The 20201-nt window shown below is 38.3% G+C and overlaps 1 protein-coding gene across 1 annotated transcript in view; it reads right to left on the reverse strand.

The window, feature by feature from the left end:
- Positions 1-407: 407 nt before the first annotated feature.
- Positions 408-20201, reverse strand: part of LOC126162485 (uncharacterized) — a 45228-nt gene continuing 25434 nt past the window's right edge. Inside the window, exons 2-3 of the mRNA XM_049919028.1 lie at positions 2869-3075; positions 408-579 (exon numbers count right to left, since the gene is read on the reverse strand). Of these exons, the coding sequence (XP_049774985.1) occupies positions 548-579; positions 2869-3075 (239 nt within the window). The 3' untranslated portion in view covers positions 408-547. The remainder of the gene's footprint in view (positions 580-2868; positions 3076-20201) is intronic.

Raw genomic sequence — 20201 nt, forward strand, 5'->3', positions numbered from 1 at the left:
AAAGACATTTGGCAAGTGCAGTCATATGACACAAAAATCTCTAGGAAAAAAGGAACAAAATGGAATGAAGAAAGAAAGAATTCATGAGAAATAATCAAAGCTGCATAGAAACCCACGAAACTGAATTGTTAAGTTTTCTTGAACTAACAGGGTCCAGTCACACCTGAGAGGAGAGAGAGAGAGAGAGAGAGAGAGAGAGAGAGAGAGAGAGAATTTGTGTGTGGGGGCTCAGACGAAGGTCTTTTCCCAAGAGATCTGCTACTAATATAATTTATTTATTTATGTATGTGCTGCTTAGTGTCTTCTTTATTTAGTATGATACACATATTTGCATTATACTTAATGATTTAAGAAACATAGTATACACAAATCATTCTCACCTTTGATTATAACTCCATTAAGTGTCTCAGATGATGTATTTTGGTAACGCTTGGTTAGTGCCTGTATCTCAGCACAGTTGAGTCCAAAGACAGAACAGTCACTAGCATGCAATGATCCTTTGACTGCAGCATATAAGTACGTTGGAAGGTCTGGCATACTGACTTGATTAGGAAGCAAAAGTGGTATGTCCATTTCCAGCTGGTGGAAGAAATGATACAATAGAAAATCATACTAGGTCTTCTGAAACAAAGTACCGGAAAAACACACTTACATGGATGATAAATTAATTACTAGTACACCTGTAAAAACCATGGACAAGAGCTGATTTTCCACTGAACAACAAAACGTGTATTTAAATTAACATTGTGAAGAAGTCATGCCTCTGCATTTCATAGTAACAGCTAAATGTATGGAAGTTACAGATCTGAAACATATTCAACAGGATAAGTGACATAACGCTAAGGTATTTGAGCTGGCAACACCAGTTCACAATCTGGCAGATTTTAACATTTCATTAATGTTGTCATGGCTATAGACGGAGCCCAACATAAACATAGTCATAAAATTATCCATAAACATTTAGCTTATGGCTTGTTTAAGGCATAATTCCAGTATTTACCTAAAGCAATTTAGCAAAAACATAGAAAGGAGTTCAAACAATGATGATACTACCAAAAAAATAAAAGATTTATCTTCACTAAATTTATGCCACTACTTTTCTTGCTGAGTCATGATAACACTACTTAAAGTTTAAAATATGCCACCATGAAAACAGAACAGATGATTACTTTTTGGTTTGACTACCAACAGTGCTTTTCTACATGCTGGTGTCCCATCAGGAAATGGTCAGTATTGAGGGGTATGACAGGAATAATCATTTGAAGCAAAACAGTCTAGTAAACATAGGCTCTACAATGCACATATTGAGAGCTGTGAACACTTGTTCAATAGAAGAGATGTTTCTCACAGTAGCGGAGATGGATAAGCGCACACAACTCTTAAGGTATGCACTTTACAGCCCATGTTTACTGGACTTTTTATCCACAGTAACGGAGATGGATAAGCACACACAACTCTTAAGGTATGCACTTTACAGCCCATGTTTACTGGACTTTTTACTTTTTTGCTTCAAATCACAGTTCCTGTCATAACCCTGAATATGACTATTCCTCAGGGGACACACTGCATACGCAGATGTCCTGTCTCCTCTGGGTAATTTTTCAAATGGCAGCACCATCATTTAATAACAGTCTTAAGTAGTAAAATATTTAAATTACAATTTTAGATAAACTAAAATCAAGAACATGTTGCGGGTGTACAGCTACTCAGTTTTTCATTTCATGTAATGAGAAAAGCAGCTAACATCTTCAGCAAGCTTGTGGATAGGACACAAGATGGCAGATCATTTTTTTCTATCTTTTTATCTGTGGCAGGAGCACTAATGTTGCTGTACTACAATGTATGAACATCAGTTCACTACTGTTTCATGCAGGCAAAAACTGAGAAACATGTCTAAATTTTATTACCGACTGTATTAATATTTTACAAATAAAAAATTATTTCTACCTGATCTCTGAACCACAGGTGACTTTGGAATGAAACATGGGAAGAAAGGAAAATGGCAGACTTGTCTAAAGGCACTATCTTTTTGGGGACATAAAATTGAACTATAAACATTTTGGACATAGTGAAAATCAAAATGTTCCTTCCTCCCAAAAGACGATATCATGTGAAACACTCCATGAGCAGCCTTTGTCTAAGCAGTATACAAACTCCTCAGTAAATAAAATTAAAAAGCTTTGAAGCTGTCTGCAAAGTAAACCACAAGAGAAATAAAGTTTTTGGAACACAGCCTAAAACTCAGAGGCCACATCCACGAATACATACAATAATAACCAAGAAGACTATACCCAATAATTATCTCGCTACATTTGGGATCTCTCAGATTTTCTCAATTTGACTGAATAATGGTGTGCAGTTGGGTATTCAGCTGAACTGTTGATTCCCTTTTTATACACATCATTTTGATGACTGGGCTGTTAAACGTGTGCTTGTTGATATCTTTATGCTGCTAAAACAGCCTCGTCTTATACCTTTAACTTTAAATAGCATGGCTGTTGAACTGTGGATAAGCTAAATTTGTGAAACAAACATATTATACATTACTAATATGTAATCTTTGGAAAATAATTAACTATAATCACACTGTTACAAAAAGACGTAGCTCTTCTATGTGCAAGTCAGGTTTCTTGTGATTAAAAATAAAATTGTACTTTTGTTTCACAACTGTAGATACCAAGATAATTTGAAACAACATTGTTTTCTATGTCAGCTGGAAACACAAATCAGTTTCAAAGTTTCATAGCCATCAGAAGAAACAACAACATTTTTGTAAAAGAAGCTGAACTACTTGAAAGCAAAGTAAAATTTGCCTTAGCATTTGGATCAACAACTAAATTAAAAATTATGCCATAGTTTACAACTTACTAGGCTCTGGTTCTGCAAAGTCCTTTCTCATAGTCCACATATACTCATTGTAGTCTTGTTTAACAGAGGCAGAGGATGAAGCAACTACTTTATAACCCAGAACTTCAAGGGCTGTCAGAATAACACACGGATGTTGCAAGAAAACTATAGTCGATTCATCACAGTAACCTCCTGAAGCGAATCTGCTCATCTGCTCAAGATCTGATGCTTCAACATGAGATAAAAGCAATGTTGTAAGCTCACAAAAATAAATTCAAACAAACAAATTTGTCTTTATTTTACATTCAAAGAACTGTGTATTAAAACAATGATTAGTAAATCCTCTTAATTTTTAATCAGGTATTAATATTATGAAAAGGATAGCTGCTCTCACCATAAAGCAGAAATGCTGAGTCGCAGACAGTCTATGGCTGTTGAGGCCACACTGCCAGCAGCTCCAGGTGATGGGAGATGTAACCGGGTGGTCGGGGTAAGGAGGAGGCTAGGGCAGGGAGGGGGAAGGAGAGCAGATTAGGTGTGAGGAACAGTAAAATGCTGCTTGTGGGAGCATACATGGACAAAGTGTAGAGAGGGTAGGTCAGTTAGATGCAGTCGGGAGGTTAGACGGAGGTCAGGGTTAATGGAGAAGGAGAGATGTAAAAAGACTGTGGGTGCGCTGATGGAATATAGACTGTGTAGTGATGGAAGGGGCTAGAGGGTAAGGACACATCCTAACAAAGGTTGAGGCCAGGACAGTTACAGGAATAGGATATATTGCAGGGAGAGTCCCCATATGCACAATTCAGAAAAATTAGTATTGATGGGAAGGATCCAGATGGCACAGGCTCTGAAGCAGTCATTGAAATCAAGAACATTGTGTTGGCAAGCATGCTCAGCAATGGGGTAGTCCAGCTATTTCTTGGCCACAGTTTGTTGGTGGCCATTCAGGCAGGCAGGCAGACAGCTTGTTAGTTGTCATGCCCACGTAGAATGCACCACAGTGCTTGCAGCTTAGCTTGTACATCACATGACTTGTGTCACATGTAGTGCTGTCTTAAAATGGGATAGGTGATGCTTGTGACTGAACTGGAGTAGGTGGTGGTGGTGGTGGTGGGAGGATATATGGGGCAGGTCTTGCATCAAGATCTATCACAGGGATATGAGCCATGAGGCAAGGGATTGGGAGCAGGAGATGTGTAGGGATGGACAGAGATACTGCGTCGGTTCGGTGGATAGTGGAATACCACTGTGGGAGGGGTGGGAAGGATATTGGGTAGGATATTCCTGTTTTCAGGGCACAATGAGAACTGGTCAAAACCCTGGCAAAGAAGGTGATTCAGTTGCTCCAGTCCTGAGTCATGAGGGGAATGGCCCTCTGTGGCCAGACGGTGGGACTTTGGGAGGTGGTGGGTGACTCAAGAGAAGGCATGGCAGTTCTGTTTTTGTACAAAGTTGGGAGGGTAATTACAGTCTTGCAGTGTGCTCAGCAACCAGAAACTTCAGTCATGTGTGTGCGAGTTGCATTTGAGTGCAGGTATATGTGTGTGTGTGTGTGTGTGTGTGTGTGAGAGAGAGAGAGAGAGAGAGAGAGAGAGAGAGAGAGAGAGAGAGAGAGAGAGGGGCCTTGTTGGCTGAAAGCTCATTTTATAACAGTTTTTTATTGTGCCTATCTGTGACTCAGCACATCTGCCATTGGTGAGTAGCAACTATCCTTTTCATAATATTGTTACATTCCATCTAGATTTTTCCATTGTTGAGTCAGGTATTAATGTATTATTAAATAGCATCATATATGACTGCATCATTTCTTAAGCTGAGAACATGAGTAACAAACAGTGTGATTATTACATGTTCACTTTCCTGTACTTGAATACAGGGTGGTCCCGTAAGTACCTGGCCTGACTAAGAGATGGCAGTCATTGTTGAAAAATATTTCTGGATTAGAAAGTATACGATCTATGAGGCATATTTCAAGTTTGAAGATGCCACATTGTTTAGTATTTGTTTAGCAGCCATCAATAGAGAACGTTGTGAGTGAACTTGTGAAAATGGAGGCAACTGGTCATCGTTATGTGATACTTTTTTATTTTTTATTTATTTATTTATTTATTTATTTATTTATTTTAAAGGCCTCAGTGCAACCAGTATTAAAGCTGACCTAGATTCTACTTTGGGAGAGTCTGTTCCTTCATTGTCAACAGCAAAATATTGGGTGACTGCATTTAAACGAGGCCATATGTGCTGCCAAGATGAGCATTGCAGTGGTCGACCAAATGAGGTGACAACTCCAGAAATGGTGAAGAAAATCCACAAAGCAATACTGGATGATCATCGACTGAAAGTGCGTGAGCTAGCAGACATATTAGGCATTTCAAAAAGTGCGATAAATCACATATTGTCTGAAAATTTGGCCATGAGAAAACTGTGTGCAAGGTTTGTGCCATGTTTACTCACACTTGAGCAAAAACAGTGTCATGAAGCTGTTTGAATTGAGCGTTTAATGAAGTTTCGCATCAACAAAGTTGATTTTTTGCACCATTTCATAACCAGTGTTGTTTCCTCAGGACAATGCGCCAGCTCACAAGTTCATTATTGCAATGGCGAAAATTAATGAATTAAAGTTTGAATTTGAATTAAAGTTTGAATTACTACCTCATACACCTTATTTGCCAGATTTAGCCCCCCTGAATTATTTTCTGTTCCCAAACTTGAAAAAATGGCTCGGTGGTCGAAGATTTTCAACAAATGAAGATGTGATGTCGGCAGTTAATGGCTATTTTGAGGAGTTAGACAGTTCTCGTTGTAAAAAAGGCATCAGACTTATTGAACACCACTGGGAAAAGTGCATGGGGCTGAAAGGAGATTATGTTGAAAAATAAATAATTTTTTTTTCCAATTTTTTTTTTGTTTTCTATGCTTGGTCGGGTACTTATGGGACCATCCTCGAAATCAAAGCTCAAGTAAAGCAAAGGTGCTTATGGGAATAACCTGATATTGTTCAGTGATAATGGTCCTACACTCCTGGCCATTAAAGTTGCTACACCAAGAAGAAATGCAGACGATAAACAGGTATTCATTGGACAAATATATTATACTAGAACTAACATGTAATTATATTTTCATGCAATTTGGGTGCATAGATCCTGATAAATCAGTACCCAGAACAACCACCTCTGGCTGTAATAACGGCCTTGATACACCTGGGCATTGAGTCAAACAGAGCTTGGATGGCATGTACAGGTACAGCTGCCCATGCAGCTTCAACATGATACCACAGTTCATCAAGAGTAGTGACTGGCATATTGTGATGAGCCAGTTGCTCGGCCACCATTGACTAGACATTTTCAATTGGTGACAGATCTGGAGAATGTGCTGGCCAGGGCAGCAGTTGAACATTTTCTGTATCCAGAAAGGCCCGTACAGGACCTGCAACATGCGGTCGTGCATTATCCTGCTGAAATGTAGGGTTTCGCAGGGATCGAATGAAGGGTAGAGCCACGGGTCGTAACACATATGAAATGAAATGTCCACTGTTCAAAGTGCCGTCAATGCGAACAAGAGGTGACCGAGACGTGTAACCAATGGCACCCCATACCATCACGCCAGGTGATACGCCAGTATGGCGATGACAAATACACGCTTCATACGTGCGTTCACCGCGATGTCACCAAACACAGATGCGACCATCATGATGCTGTAAACACAACCTGGATTCATCTGAAAAAATGACGTTTTGCCATTCGTGCACCCAGGTTCGTCACTGAGCACACCATCGCAGGCGCTCCTGTCTATGATGCAGCATCAAGGGTAACCGCAGCTGTGGTCTCTGAGCTGATAACCCATGCTGTTGCAAACATCATCGAACTGTTCGTGCAGATGGTTGTTGTCTTGCGAACGTCCCATCTGTTGACTCAGGGATCGAGATGTGGCTGCACGATCCGTTATAGCCATACGGATAAGATGCCTGTCATCTCGACAATTAGTGATACGAGGCCGTTTGGATTCAGCACATCATTCAGTATTACCCTCCTCAGCCCACCGATTCCATATTCTGCTAACAGTCATTGGATCTAGACCAATGCAAGCAGCAATGCCACTATATGATAAACAACAATCGCAATAGGCTACAATCCGACCTTTATCAAAGTCGGAAATGTGATGGTATGCGTTTCTCATCCTTACACGAGGCATCACAACAATGTTTCACCAGGCAATGCCGGTCAACTGCTGTTCGTGTATGTGAAACCGGTTGGAAACTTTCCTCATGTCAGCACGTTGTAGGTGTCGCCACCAGTGCCAACCTTGTGTGAATGCTCTGAAAAGCTAATCATTTGCATATCACAGCATCTTCTTCCTGTCGGTTAAATTTCACGTCTATAGCACGTTATCTTCGTGGTGTAGCAATTTTAATGGCCAGTAGTGTATTTTACCTTTAGTCATACAAGTGACTAAAATGTTATCAGTGTCATTTTCTTTTAAGTAACAGGATTATCTTAACCAAAACTTGCTAAAATTATATTCTTGCAACACTTCTAACAAGAATGTGTGTTATTTCCATTTAAAAATAATTTATTGCTTTTGAAGACTGAACTTTGTGGTTTTTTTATATAAAAATACATAAAATACCATAATAGTCTATATTAAGAAATCCTTTATTCATACTGCATTACAAATATTGGGGATAAGTCCCTTTAATTACATTACTGTAATACTATGATCTGGATTTGGTAATATCCAAAGGAAGAACAATAATACAGGATAAGAAAAATTGGAACAATGAAATCACTATACTTGGCAAAAATGGCACAATATTGGTGAAGATGAAATCAAAATTACTTTAACAGCGCTTACTCTGTTGGTTACTGGATTCAGAATGGGAAGTTATCATTGGAATGGAGACAAACATCAGCTTCTAACTATGCAATATTTGGAAACTATCTGAAAACAATCCATTTAAAGTATGTTAAATACCTCGAGACTGATATCCATAACTTTTGTAAATTAACAAAATAACCAGTTACATCATTCCTTGGTAAAGGTAAGTAGAGTACTATGGCCCAGAGTATACATTAAACTCTTCAACAAGACTCTGGTGGGAAGTTGCTTAAATGGAAATAAAAAGTCTCAAGAGTGAATAGATCACACACCAATACACAACCTTATCTTTCAGATTTATAGTCAGAGTATTACTAATGGAAAAATCACTGGGTACAAATCCACCAAATTTCACTCTTAACACCAAAGTGATTGTCCTTGTTTAGAACGTAGCCCATCAACATACAAGAGATAATTTGTTTAAAGTGTGTATCTCATAAATACAAGTCATGGGTAGTACTGTCACATTTTGGAAGTTTCAGTCAATCAAATAGCTAAAACCTCCATCTTTATTTTAGCCTTCAACAGCTACTCTAGCAGAACATTATAAAAGACCTTTCATAACACCCAAAGAAATCCTGACCATACGTATATAAACCCTGCCAGTGTCCCATAGTTGATGTCTGAGAGATGACTAATTTTTTTATTGGTGCATAAAATAGTTATTATAGTATACAACCTAGATAAATGTTACTAGGGAGACAGTCTTAGTGAAGACGTGGTTAAACATGGTTTTGAAATTCAAAATACTTTCCTTAGTATTGTGTTTAGATCAGTTTTATTTGGTATAGCAAATACCACATTCATGTATGCATGGTGAAGAATTGCTGTTATTCCCTGGGGCAAGTTGGCTATGAACCTGTTGCAGTAATGACAACAGAACTATGTCAATGCTGAATGCTGATTATATGAAATGATGGTGCATTATATTTTTTTGTAGCGGTGGCAACAGTTATTCTCTTGGTTGTCTTGTAAATCATCTGTCAGATAGGGTTGTTACTTGCATCAAAATTAAAATTCACTCAAGAAAATTAGAAAATTATGAGACAGAACTGCTCGCCAGGAGGCAAAATATTTAGTACTGCTGACAGACACACATGAAAGTGTATGATTAACTTTTAGAATTATGATTTCCATCCTTCTGTCCCGAAGAATGAACTAATGATTCCACTGACATAAATCTACTGTTATTACTGCAACAATTTGTAGAGTAATGCGATGTTCATGAGAACATCATGTTCCACTGTGGTACAGTAGCCAAAGGTGGTCATGTTCTATGTTAACTTAGTATATTAAGAAAAATAAAAAAAAAAATAAAAAAACATTCACCGTATGCACCCTCATACCTGTATGTGCAGATCATGTGGACAATATTTGGATGTGCAGCAGCCAAAATCCAGAATGAAATACGGGAAAAAAAAGCCACTGGCTTGTGATGATGCACGGTGGTTTGATGGTACATATGGAATGTGCAGTGAACTCCTTAGGGCAAGAGGGTCACCAACATTGTCAAGGGTCAGAACAAATGACTGTTTTGAACTGAATTTGATGGTAGACACTGCTTGAAAAGCTTCTATGCATGCTAAGTTACTTGATTGTCATCTTTCAGAACGTTATTGTAAAATGGATCTGGTGTTTATTTGAATCAAGTGGTTCAGATATAGAAGAATCACTGAAGAAAGAAGTAAACGGATTATTTCAGTAGTTCCAAGTAGTGAAGAAAATTTAAAATGAAGATTGAACAAATTCTGAAGAGACTTTAACAAAATATTAAGAATAAATGAGATCTTGCTACGAGCACAACAAATCAATAAGATAACTTATACACTGCACACGATACATCGTGATACAACTTTCAAGGCATTATCGAAAATAAATTATTTAAAATTATTTTGCAACAATATTTAAAGAAGTTATCTATAATTTAAAGGATGCAATAGTACTGGGAACTTATAAAGACCAGCCAGGATTACTAAAATGTGGTACATGCATCACAAATATCGATCACATCTTACATACTTCGCAACGTAAAAATAAATTCTCAGTGGGATTGGAAAAGAAGATAGTCAATTTGGTAATTAGATGTCTGGTTATGAGCTGACATACATTTTGAGACTACGGCATCTCTTCACCGACCTGGTGGCAGCATTTTATTTCCACAGTACTGGTGGTGAAACTTTGTGACAAGCGGCATAGTGAGATTTCATGTCATAATTCTGTTTCAATTATTGGTAAATTATAATAGATTTTATTTTGCCAATAGTTATGCATGCAATGGAAGCAAAAACAATGGAATCTACAGAACCATCAGAAATAGCCTAAAGAGTTTCAGGAATTAACAACTAGTCTTATGAACACATTAGAAGATAATGATAAGAGATTACAAATACTAAACTGATTATAAGAATGATATATTAAGCATCTAGAGGAAAATATACAAGGTCTGTCTAAAAAGTATCCAACCTTCAGCCAGAAAAAATATTTCTAATACCTGACGGGTTTGGACCCTAATCCCCTTCAAAGTAAGCCCCTTATGCTTGCACACACTTAGCCCACTGATCCTCCCACTGCCAGAAACACCTCTGGAAGTCTCTTCTGGAATGGTGTTCAGCTCCATCATTGTGTTCCGCATTATCTCTTCTCTACTCTCAAAATGGGATTCTTTCAGTGGCGTCTTCAATTTTGGAAACAACTAGAAGTCGCAAGGACCCACGTCTGGAGAGTAGGGAGGTTGGCAAACAGTTGTAATTCCATGTTTGGCCAAGAAATTTTGGATCAAGTGGGATGAATGTGCGGGGGCGTTGTGATGCAATTGCTAGTCTTTCGCTGTCCACATGTCTGGTCTCTTGTGCCGAAGTGCATCATGGAGTCTCCGGAGAACATCTTGATAGTACTCCTTTGACACTGTTTGTCCTTCCGGTGTGTATTCGTGATACACAATTCCACGGACATCAAAGAAGACAGTTAGCATCACCTTGATTTTGCTTCACACCTGCTGCACTTTCTTCAGCCTTGGAGACTCGAGATGCTTCCACTGTGATGCCTGTCTTTTTGTTTCCGGGTGGTACTCATACACCCATGACTCATCTCCAGTTTTCACAGTGTTCAGAAACCCAGGACCAATGTTGGTAGTGTCCAGAAGGTCCTCTGCAATGTCAAAACGGAGGTCTTTTTGTTCCAGTGACAACAACTTGGGTGCGAATTTCAAAGCCACTCGGCGCATTTTCAAATCATCATGCAAAATTGCATGTGCAGAATCTTTATAGTCACTCCAACCTCTTGGGCAACCTCCCACATGACCAAACGACAATCAGCCATCACCAAATTTTGCACTCTCTCAACAACAGCTGCACTCCAAGCAGTTTGGGAGTTTGAGGCCTGCCAGAACGCTGGTCACTCTCCGCTGATGTGCACCCATTGAATCTTCTCCAAACATGTGCTGAATCTTACAAATTGTTTTGCATTGAGAATCACCAAGCTTTTGACAAAATTTGACGCAGTATCTTTGCTCAACACGTTCAGTCATCTTGAGAGAATCAGTAATCCGACGAACATGTCGTGTAGCACCTCACTCAGTGTCCGACAGGCAGTGACCGACGCGCTGGAAGCTGGGGACAAAATTCACACATGTGCATAAAGGTCTCTTCCTTTACTGTGTATAGTCACGCCATGCTATCGTCTCTGTTTTGCATGGGAAAATCGAAGGTCGGATACTTTTTAGACAGACCTCATACATAATAAAGTTGAGAAAACCATTAAAACAGAATTTCTGTCTCGTATAACGACACAAGAAAAAAATAGCAGATTCTTTAGAAAATACAGTCAGTGCTTTAACCGAAACTCTGCCAGCAACAGTAGATACTGTAGTGACTACTAAACCTGTAGCTCATTTTACAGGTGTCAAAGAAAATTTCCAAGCAGTAAGAAATGAAATCTCAAAGACACAAGAAAGAGTTGAAACCTCAGAAAACCAGCAGATATTAAATCCACTTACTACATTAACCAGTTTACAGAAATGACTGCAAGGTTTTGTAGAGTGAAAAATATGGGACACTGTGGAATCTTCTAGTGGACATACTACTTCTGTGGCTAGTACTGCACAACAACGAGAAAAATTTCAAAAATTATGGGATGCTTTAGAGAAAACACAATCAGATATTGAAAAAAGAGGGAACAATGTTAATGGAGGTATGTCTAAAGAATTGTTGGAGGAATTCCAGTTAATATCAGATTTAAATTTATCCAAGCAATTTCCCAAGTTGAAACCGAAGGGGGAAGTACATCCCGTTTGTTTGTTATGAGCATTTTCTAGATCATTACCAAGTAAGTCCCCCCCATGAACCATGGACCTTGCCGTTGGTGGGGAGGCTTGCGTGCCTCAGTGATACAGATAGCCGTACCGTAGGTACAACCACAACAGAGGGGTATCTGTTGAGAGGCCAGACAAACGTGTGGTTCCTGAAGAGGGGCAGCAGCCTTTTCAGTAGTTGCAGGGGCAACAGTCTGGATGATTGACTGATCTGGCCTTGTAACAATAACCAAAACGGCCTTGCTGTGCTGGTACTGCGAACGGCTGAAAGCAAGGGGAAACTACGGCCGTAATTTTTCCCGAGGGCATGCAGCTTTACTGTATGATTAAATGATGATGGCGTCTTCTTGGGTAAAATATTACGGAGGTAAAATAGTCCCCCATTCGGATCTCCGGGCGGGGACTACTCAAGAGGATGTCGTTATCAGGAGAAAGAAAACTGGCGTTCTACGGATCAGAGCGTGGAATGTCAGATCCCTTAATCGGGCAGGTAGGTTAGAAAATTTAAAAAGGGAAATGGATAGGTTAAAGTTAGATATAGTGGGAATTAGTGAAGTTCCGTGGCAGGAGGAACAAGACTTCTGGTCAGGTGACTACAGGGTTATAAACACAAAGTCAAATAGGGGTAATGCAGGAGTAGGTTTAATAATGAATAGGAAAATAGGAATGCGGGTAAGCTACTACAAACAGCATAGTGAACGCATTATTGTGGCCAAGATAGATACGAAGCCCACACCTACTACAGTAGTACAAGTTTATATGCCAACTAGCTCTGCAGATGACGAAGAAATTGAAGAAATGTATGATGAAATAAAAGAAATTATTCAGATAGTGAAGGGAGACAAAAATTTAATAGTCATGGGTGACTGGAATTCAAGTGTAGGGAAAGGGAGAGAAGGAAACGTAGTAAGTGAATATGGATTGGGGCTAAGAAATGAAAGAGGAAACCGCCTGGTAGAATTTTGCACAGAGCACAACTTAATCATAGCTAACACTTGGTTTAAGAATCATGATAGAAGGTTGTATACATGGAAGAACCCTGGAGATACTAAAAGGTATCAGATAGATTATATAATGGTAAGACAGAGATTTAGGAACCAGGTTTTAAATTGTAAGACATTTCCAGGGGCAGATGTGGACTCTGACCACAATCTATTGGTTATGACCTGTAGATTAAAACTGAAGAAACTGCAAAAAGGTGGGAATTTAAGGAGATGGGACCTGGATAAACTGAAAGAACCAGAGGTTGTAGAGAGTTTCAGGGAAAGCATAAGGGAACAATTGACAGGAATGGGGGAAAGAAATACAGTAGAAGAAGAATGGGTAGCTTTGAGGGATGAAGTAGTGAAGGCAGCAGAGGATCAAGTAGGTAAAAAGACGAGGGCTAGTAGAAATCCTTGGGTAACAGAAGAAATATTGAATTTAATTGATGAAAGGAGAAAATATAAAAATGCAGTAAATGAAGCAGGCAAAAAGGAATACAAACGTCTCAAAAATGAGATCGACAGGAAGTGCAGAATGGCTAAGCAGGGATGGCTAGAGGACAAATGTAAGGATGTAGAGGCTTATCTCACTAGGGGTAAGATAGATACTGCCTACAGGAAAATTAAAGAGACCTTTGGAGATAAGAGGACCACTTGTATGAACATCAAGAGCTCAGATGGAAACCCAATTCTAAGCAAAGAAGGGAAGGCAGAAAGGTGGAAGGAGTATATAGAGGGTCTATACAAGGGCGGTGTACTTGAGGACAATATTATGGAAATGGAAGAGGATGTAGATGAAGATGAAATGGGAGATACGATACTGCGTGAAGAGTTTGACAGAGCACTGAAAGACCTGAGTCGAAACAAGGCCCCCGGAGTAGACAACATTCCAGTAGAACTACTGACGGCCTTGGGAGAGCCAGTCCTGACAAAACTCTACCATCTGGTGAGCAAGATGTATGAAACAGGTGAAATACCCTCAGACTTCAAGAAGAATATAATAATTCCAATCCCAAAGAAAGCAGGTGTTGACAGATGTGAAAATTACTGAACAATCAGTTTAATAAGCCACAGCTGCAAAATACTAACATGAATTCTTTACAGACGAATGGAAAAACTAGTAGAAGCCGACCTCGGGGAAGATCAGTTTGGATTCCGTAGAAATACTGGAACACGTGAGGCAATACTGACCTTACAACTTATCTTAGAAGAAAGATTAAGGAAAGGCAAACCTACGTTTCTAGCATTTGTAGACTTAGAGAAAGCTTTTGACAATGTTGACTGGGATACTCTCTTTCAAATTCTAAAGGTGGCAGGGGTAAAATACAGGGAGCGAAAGGCTATTTACAATTTGTACAGAAACCAGATGGCAGTTATAAGAGTCGAGGGGCATGAGAGGGAAGCAGTGGTTGGGAAGGGAGTGAGACAGGGTTGCAGCCTCTCCCCAATGTTATTCAATCTGTATATTGAGCAAGCAGTAAAGGAAACAAAAGAAAAATTCGGAGTAGGTATTAAAATACATGGAGAAGAAATAAAAACTTTGAGGTTCGCCGATGACATTGTAATTCTGTCAGAGACAGCAAAGGACTTGGAAGAGCAGTTGAACGGAATGGATGGTGTCTTGAAGGGAGGGTATAAGATGAACATCAACAAAAGCAAAACGAGGATAATGGAATGTAGTCAAGTTAAGTCAGGTGATGCTGAGGGTATTAGATTAGGAAATGAGACACTTAAAGTAGTAAAGGAGTTTTGCTATTTGGGGAGCAAAATAACTGATGATGGTCGAAGTAGAGAGGATATAAAATGTAGACTGGCAATGGCAAGGAAAGCGTTTCTGAAGAAGAGAAATTTGTTAACATCGAGTATAGATTTAAGTGTCAGGAAGTCATTTCTGAAAGTATTTGTATGGAGTGTAGCCATGTATGGAAGTGAAACATGGATGGTAAATAGTTTGGACAAGAAGAGAATAGAAGCTTTTGAAATGTGGTGCTACAGAAGAATGCTGAAGATTAGATGGGTAGATCACATAACTAATGAGGAAGTACTGAATAGGATTGGGGAGAAGAGAAGTTTGTGGCACAACTTGACCAGAAGAAGGGATCGGTTGGTAGGACATGTTCTGAGGCATCAAGGGATCACCAATTTAGTATTGGAAGGCAGCGTGGAGGGTAAAAATCGTAGGGGGAGACCAAGAGATGAATACACTACGCAGATTCAGAAGGATGTAGGTTGCAGTAGGTACTGGGAGATGAAGTAGCTTGCACAGGATAGAGTAGCATGGAGAGCTGCATCAAACCAGTCTCAGGACTGAAGACAACAACAACAACAACCAAGTAAGTGGGAAGATTCACAAAAAATAGATTTTGCATTAGGCTATTTAACAGGAGATGCAGCAAAATGGGACAGTGCCCATTCTGAAGACTTCAACTCTTGGGAAGATTTCGAAAGTAGTTTCAAGAGGAAACATTGGCCAGATAGCATGCAGGAAAAATTAACACTTGACGTACTTGACCCTAAATTATAACAACAGTAGGGTTCCCTACAAGAAGTATGTAGATGGTACCTTACACAGGCCAAATATATAGACAGTAAAATAGAAGGACATTTAGTGAAAATATTGGTAAGACGATTAGCCTAACATGTACATAAAGAAGTCTGGTATCAAGGATGGGCAAATGTTGGTGATTTGTTAACATATACCGAGTCGTTAGATCATTTAAATACAAAAAGGAAGAACTATTTCCATGGGATAACGATGCATCGGAGAATAATGAAGGAAATCCTTATCCTCCCAGATTTCAAAAGAAAAATGAAAGGAAATTTTGTACAGTCAAAAGCACTATTATAGTGAGGGAAACAACTGAACAAACAAATAGTCAATGAAATTTACTTCCAACAACTGTTCCAGCACTGGAAACAATCTTCATGATACCACAGGAGCAAAAGGTACAAAGATAGAAAAAGTAGCAGCTCTTATGCATACAATTACCACCCATGATTGGCCAGTACAAGAAGAAACATCAGTAGAGAAGGAACAATTAAAACCTATAATTGTGGGAAAAAAATTGAAATGAACGCAGATATTCACATAGATCCAGGAATTAGATATCAATAATTTTGCAGGAATTTATGTCCTTGATTTGTAGTAAATGGAAACGTCCAGCACTACCAGTGAATGGTGTTTATTTAATAGACAAAATGGGAAGTAAAGGTAAGCCTATAAAAATAGGAACAAGAGCACCAATTACAGTGAATGGTTATGTTTTTTACCAATCTTTATTAATTGCTCCAAATTCAAATTTGCATTTATTACTAGAACTTGATTGGTTGTCACAACATGAAGTGTCACTCAATTTCGATACTAACAGAGTATCATGGAGGAGCAGAACTATTTCTTATAATGTACCATTGAAGAATAAAACAAAAGAAATGAGCCAGGATTTAAAAGAGGTAGCCAAGATACAACAGGAAGCTACTGCCAAAACAGTAATAGTTGAGAATACTGTAGATAAAATGCCTGAAATCCAAGAAGTCTACAACTGAAGTCTTGAGAATCAGATATTCTGACAGAGAACAAAAGCAGGAATCATATGACATATTAACTACAAATAACAGAGTTTTCCCTGATAAGCCAGGAGCAATAGGAGATAATGCATGTAAGTTTAAAATAAAAGACAAGAGGACATTTATTGTAAGTCAGTTGCTATTCCTATGAGTTTACAAAAAGAGGCACAGAAAGAGATACACAAAATGATCGAAAATAGGATCACTGAACACAGTGTAACTGTATACAATAATCCATTATTGATAGTAAACAAAGTTACTGGTGGAGTGTGCTTAGTATTAGATGCTCACACATTAAACAAACACATGAAACAGAAAGAGACTGATCAATAGGAATACACAAACTATTATCCAGATTTGAGAAAGCCAATTCCTTTTGTTCACTGGATCTCACAGTTGGGTACCGGAAAGTGAAATTGCATGAAGATTCACAAAAATATACATAATTTCTGTTTGAAAAAAAGTCTTACCAGTTCTGAGTACTTCCATTTGGTTTGAATATATTAGTATCTGTTTTTATAAGAGCATTTGACAGAGCACTAGGAGATGATTTCATAGAAGATTTACTAAGATATGTAGACAATTTGCTTTTAATATCAAAATAATGGAAGGAACATTTTGAATTATTAACCAGAACCTTATATAAGCTATGCAAGCGAGGTATTACAATTAAGTTAACGAACTCTCACTTCAGCGGAAATGAATTGAAATTTTTAGGACATACAATACGAGTAAAAGAGTTACAACCTGACCCTGAAAAAATATGAGCAATCAAAGATTTCCCAGTGCCAAGAAATGCCAAGCAAGTATGTCAATTTTATGTTTAGGCAGATTCTACCAACATTTCATAAAAGATTGATCCATGAATAATTGGCGCTTGTTGTCATTGCTTAAGCAAAGAACTAAATGGAAATGGGATGAGGGAATGGCTGAAGCCTGTAACAAAATTAAACATTCTTCATTAGATGCTAAGCTACTAAAGCATCCAAAGATACATCAACCTTTTAAGTTAGTTACAGATACTTCGGAATATGGATTAGGATGTGAACTGTTTCACGAGAAATGGGATCCAAAACAAGGAGAATACAATACTGTTATTTTTGCTAGCCCAAGTCTTAATAAGAATGAATTAAATTATACAGCTACAGAAAAGAAATTATTAGTTATTGAAGTTTCATATTCTTGTATGGGGCTCAAAGATAGTAATATGCACTGACCAAGAAACTTTGAGTTTCTTAATGGAGAGTTAACTCCTTCGCAGTAGACTAATGAGATGGGTATTATTTTTGAAGGAGTTTACAATACACATAACTTACATTAAAGGGTCATTAAATATAGCACCTGATGCACTTTACCAATCACCTTTGCCATGAATATAGAACAGAGGGACCAGGAAACAGTTTTATTATTAACTTTTTATCTAAAAGTTAACCTGTAATGAAGTGAGAACTCTAGCAAAAACAATCAAGGAGGGAGTTAAAGTAAATGAGTTTTTCAGTCATATATTGTAATTATGTTATTATTATGTTATTCAATCTGTATATTGAGCAAGCAGTAAAGGAAACAAAAGAAAAATTCGGAGTAGGTATTAAAATACATGGAGAAGAAATAAAAACGTTGAGGTTCGCCGATGACATTGTAATTCTGTCGGAGACAGCAAAGGACTTGGAAGAGCAGTTGGACGGAATGGATGGTGTCTTGAAGGGAGGATATAAGATGAACATCAACAAAAGCAAAACGAGGATAATGGAATGTAGTCGAGTTAAGTCGGGTGATGTTGAGGGTATTAGATTAGGAAATGAGACACTTAAAGTAGTAAAGGAGTTTTGCTATTTGGGGAGCAAAATAACTGATGATGGTCGAAGTAGAGAGGATATAAAATGTAGACTGGCAATGGCAAGGAAAGCGTTTCTGAAGAAGAGAAATTTGTTAACATCGAGTATAGATTTAAGTGTCAGGAAGTCATTTCTGAAAGTATTTGTATGGAGTGTAGCCATGTATGGAAGTGAAACATGGACAGTAAATAGTTTGGACAAGAAGAGAATAGAAGCTTTCGAAATGTGGTGCTACAGAAGAATGCTGAAGATTAGATGGGTAGATCACATAACTAATGAGGAAGTATTGAATAGGATTGGGGAGAAGAGAAGTTTGTGGCACAACTTGACCAGAAGAAGGGATCGGTTGGTAGGACATGTTCTGAGGCATCAAGGGATCACCAATTTAGTACTGGAGGGCAGCGTGGAGGGTAAAAATCATAGGGGGAGACCAAGAGATGAATACACTAAGCAGATTCAGAAGGATGTAGGTTGCAGTAGGTACTGGGAGATGAAGAAGCTTGCACAGGATAGAGTAGCATGGAGAGCTGCATCAAACCAGTCTCAGGACTGAAGACCACAACAACAAACAACAACATTGTAATTATTGGAGCACAATATTTTATCAGAAAATGAAAGGAAATGCTGGATCATTGCAAAGATACTTTGTTTAGGAGACTAAATGAGAACACTCATTATTGGAGAACGTGTGTCCCTAAAGTTGCAGTAGATGATTTGATTTGGTTTTTTACATAGAGATTATGGACGCTTTGGAATATGGAAGTTCGTTAAACACATGAAAATATTTTATTATTTTAAAAATATAAGCAGAAAAGTAAGAAATATGTTATGAACTGGTGAACTGCAACAAAAGATGACAGTAATGAAGTAACATATGAACTATATGCAATAATATCTTATGCATTATATGACCTATCAACTGTGGATTTGTATGGGCCACTACCAAAAAGGGAGAGGAGGTGTTACCTACAATATTGTGAGACTAGAATGCTGGGCCAAGTATATAAAACTACAGCCAATCAAATTAGCAAATTCAATCACGATAGTTAACTGTCTGAGAAAATACTTTTGAGACATGGGAAAATCAAGTTGTTTATTAACCAACGATGGAAAACAGTTTACTAGTAATACTTTTACAGAGTTACTCACCTGGGAAGGTATTAGACATGTTACTATTTCTACATTCCACCCATAGCTGAACTTGTCTGAGAGAATACTGAGGGAAATCAGACAATGTGCAGAGCATATTGTTCACACAGACACACTACATGGGCACAGATGATCCTTGAGCTCCAGGTTATCTTAAAGAACCTTCCACAATTATCTAGTGGGCACTCACTAATAGAAGTAACTTAATAAGCAATTTATTGGAGAACTGTTATTAAAACATTTCACCTGGTCAGACATTTTGAACATAACTTTTGATGATATACAAAAGCAAGCAGAAGAACAGTTAAAACATCAATCAGAAATTAAGAGTCAAAGAACATAATGAGAAACCAGTTACACCTCACTTAAACATATGTGAATTAGTACTAGCAACATCACTTCATGAGAGTTCCAAATTGAAAATGGAACGTACACTTTTCACTCTGCAGCCTTCAGAATTCATCGTATGGTTGATCGGCTTACCCTGCTTTCATGTGGACCCTGCTTCACAGATTTTTAAGGTGACCTAGTAAAATGCTGCAACTCAGCAGCACTGGAAGCTGCACTTGTTGATGTTTTTGGTCAGCCAGGCCTTTCCTTATGCACATTCTGAACAGTACTGTAGGATTCAAATTTATT

This window comes from Schistocerca cancellata, chromosome 2 (assembly GCF_023864275.1).
Source record: "Schistocerca cancellata isolate TAMUIC-IGC-003103 chromosome 2, iqSchCanc2.1, whole genome shotgun sequence".
NCBI lineage: Eukaryota > Metazoa > Arthropoda > Insecta > Orthoptera > Acrididae > Schistocerca > Schistocerca cancellata.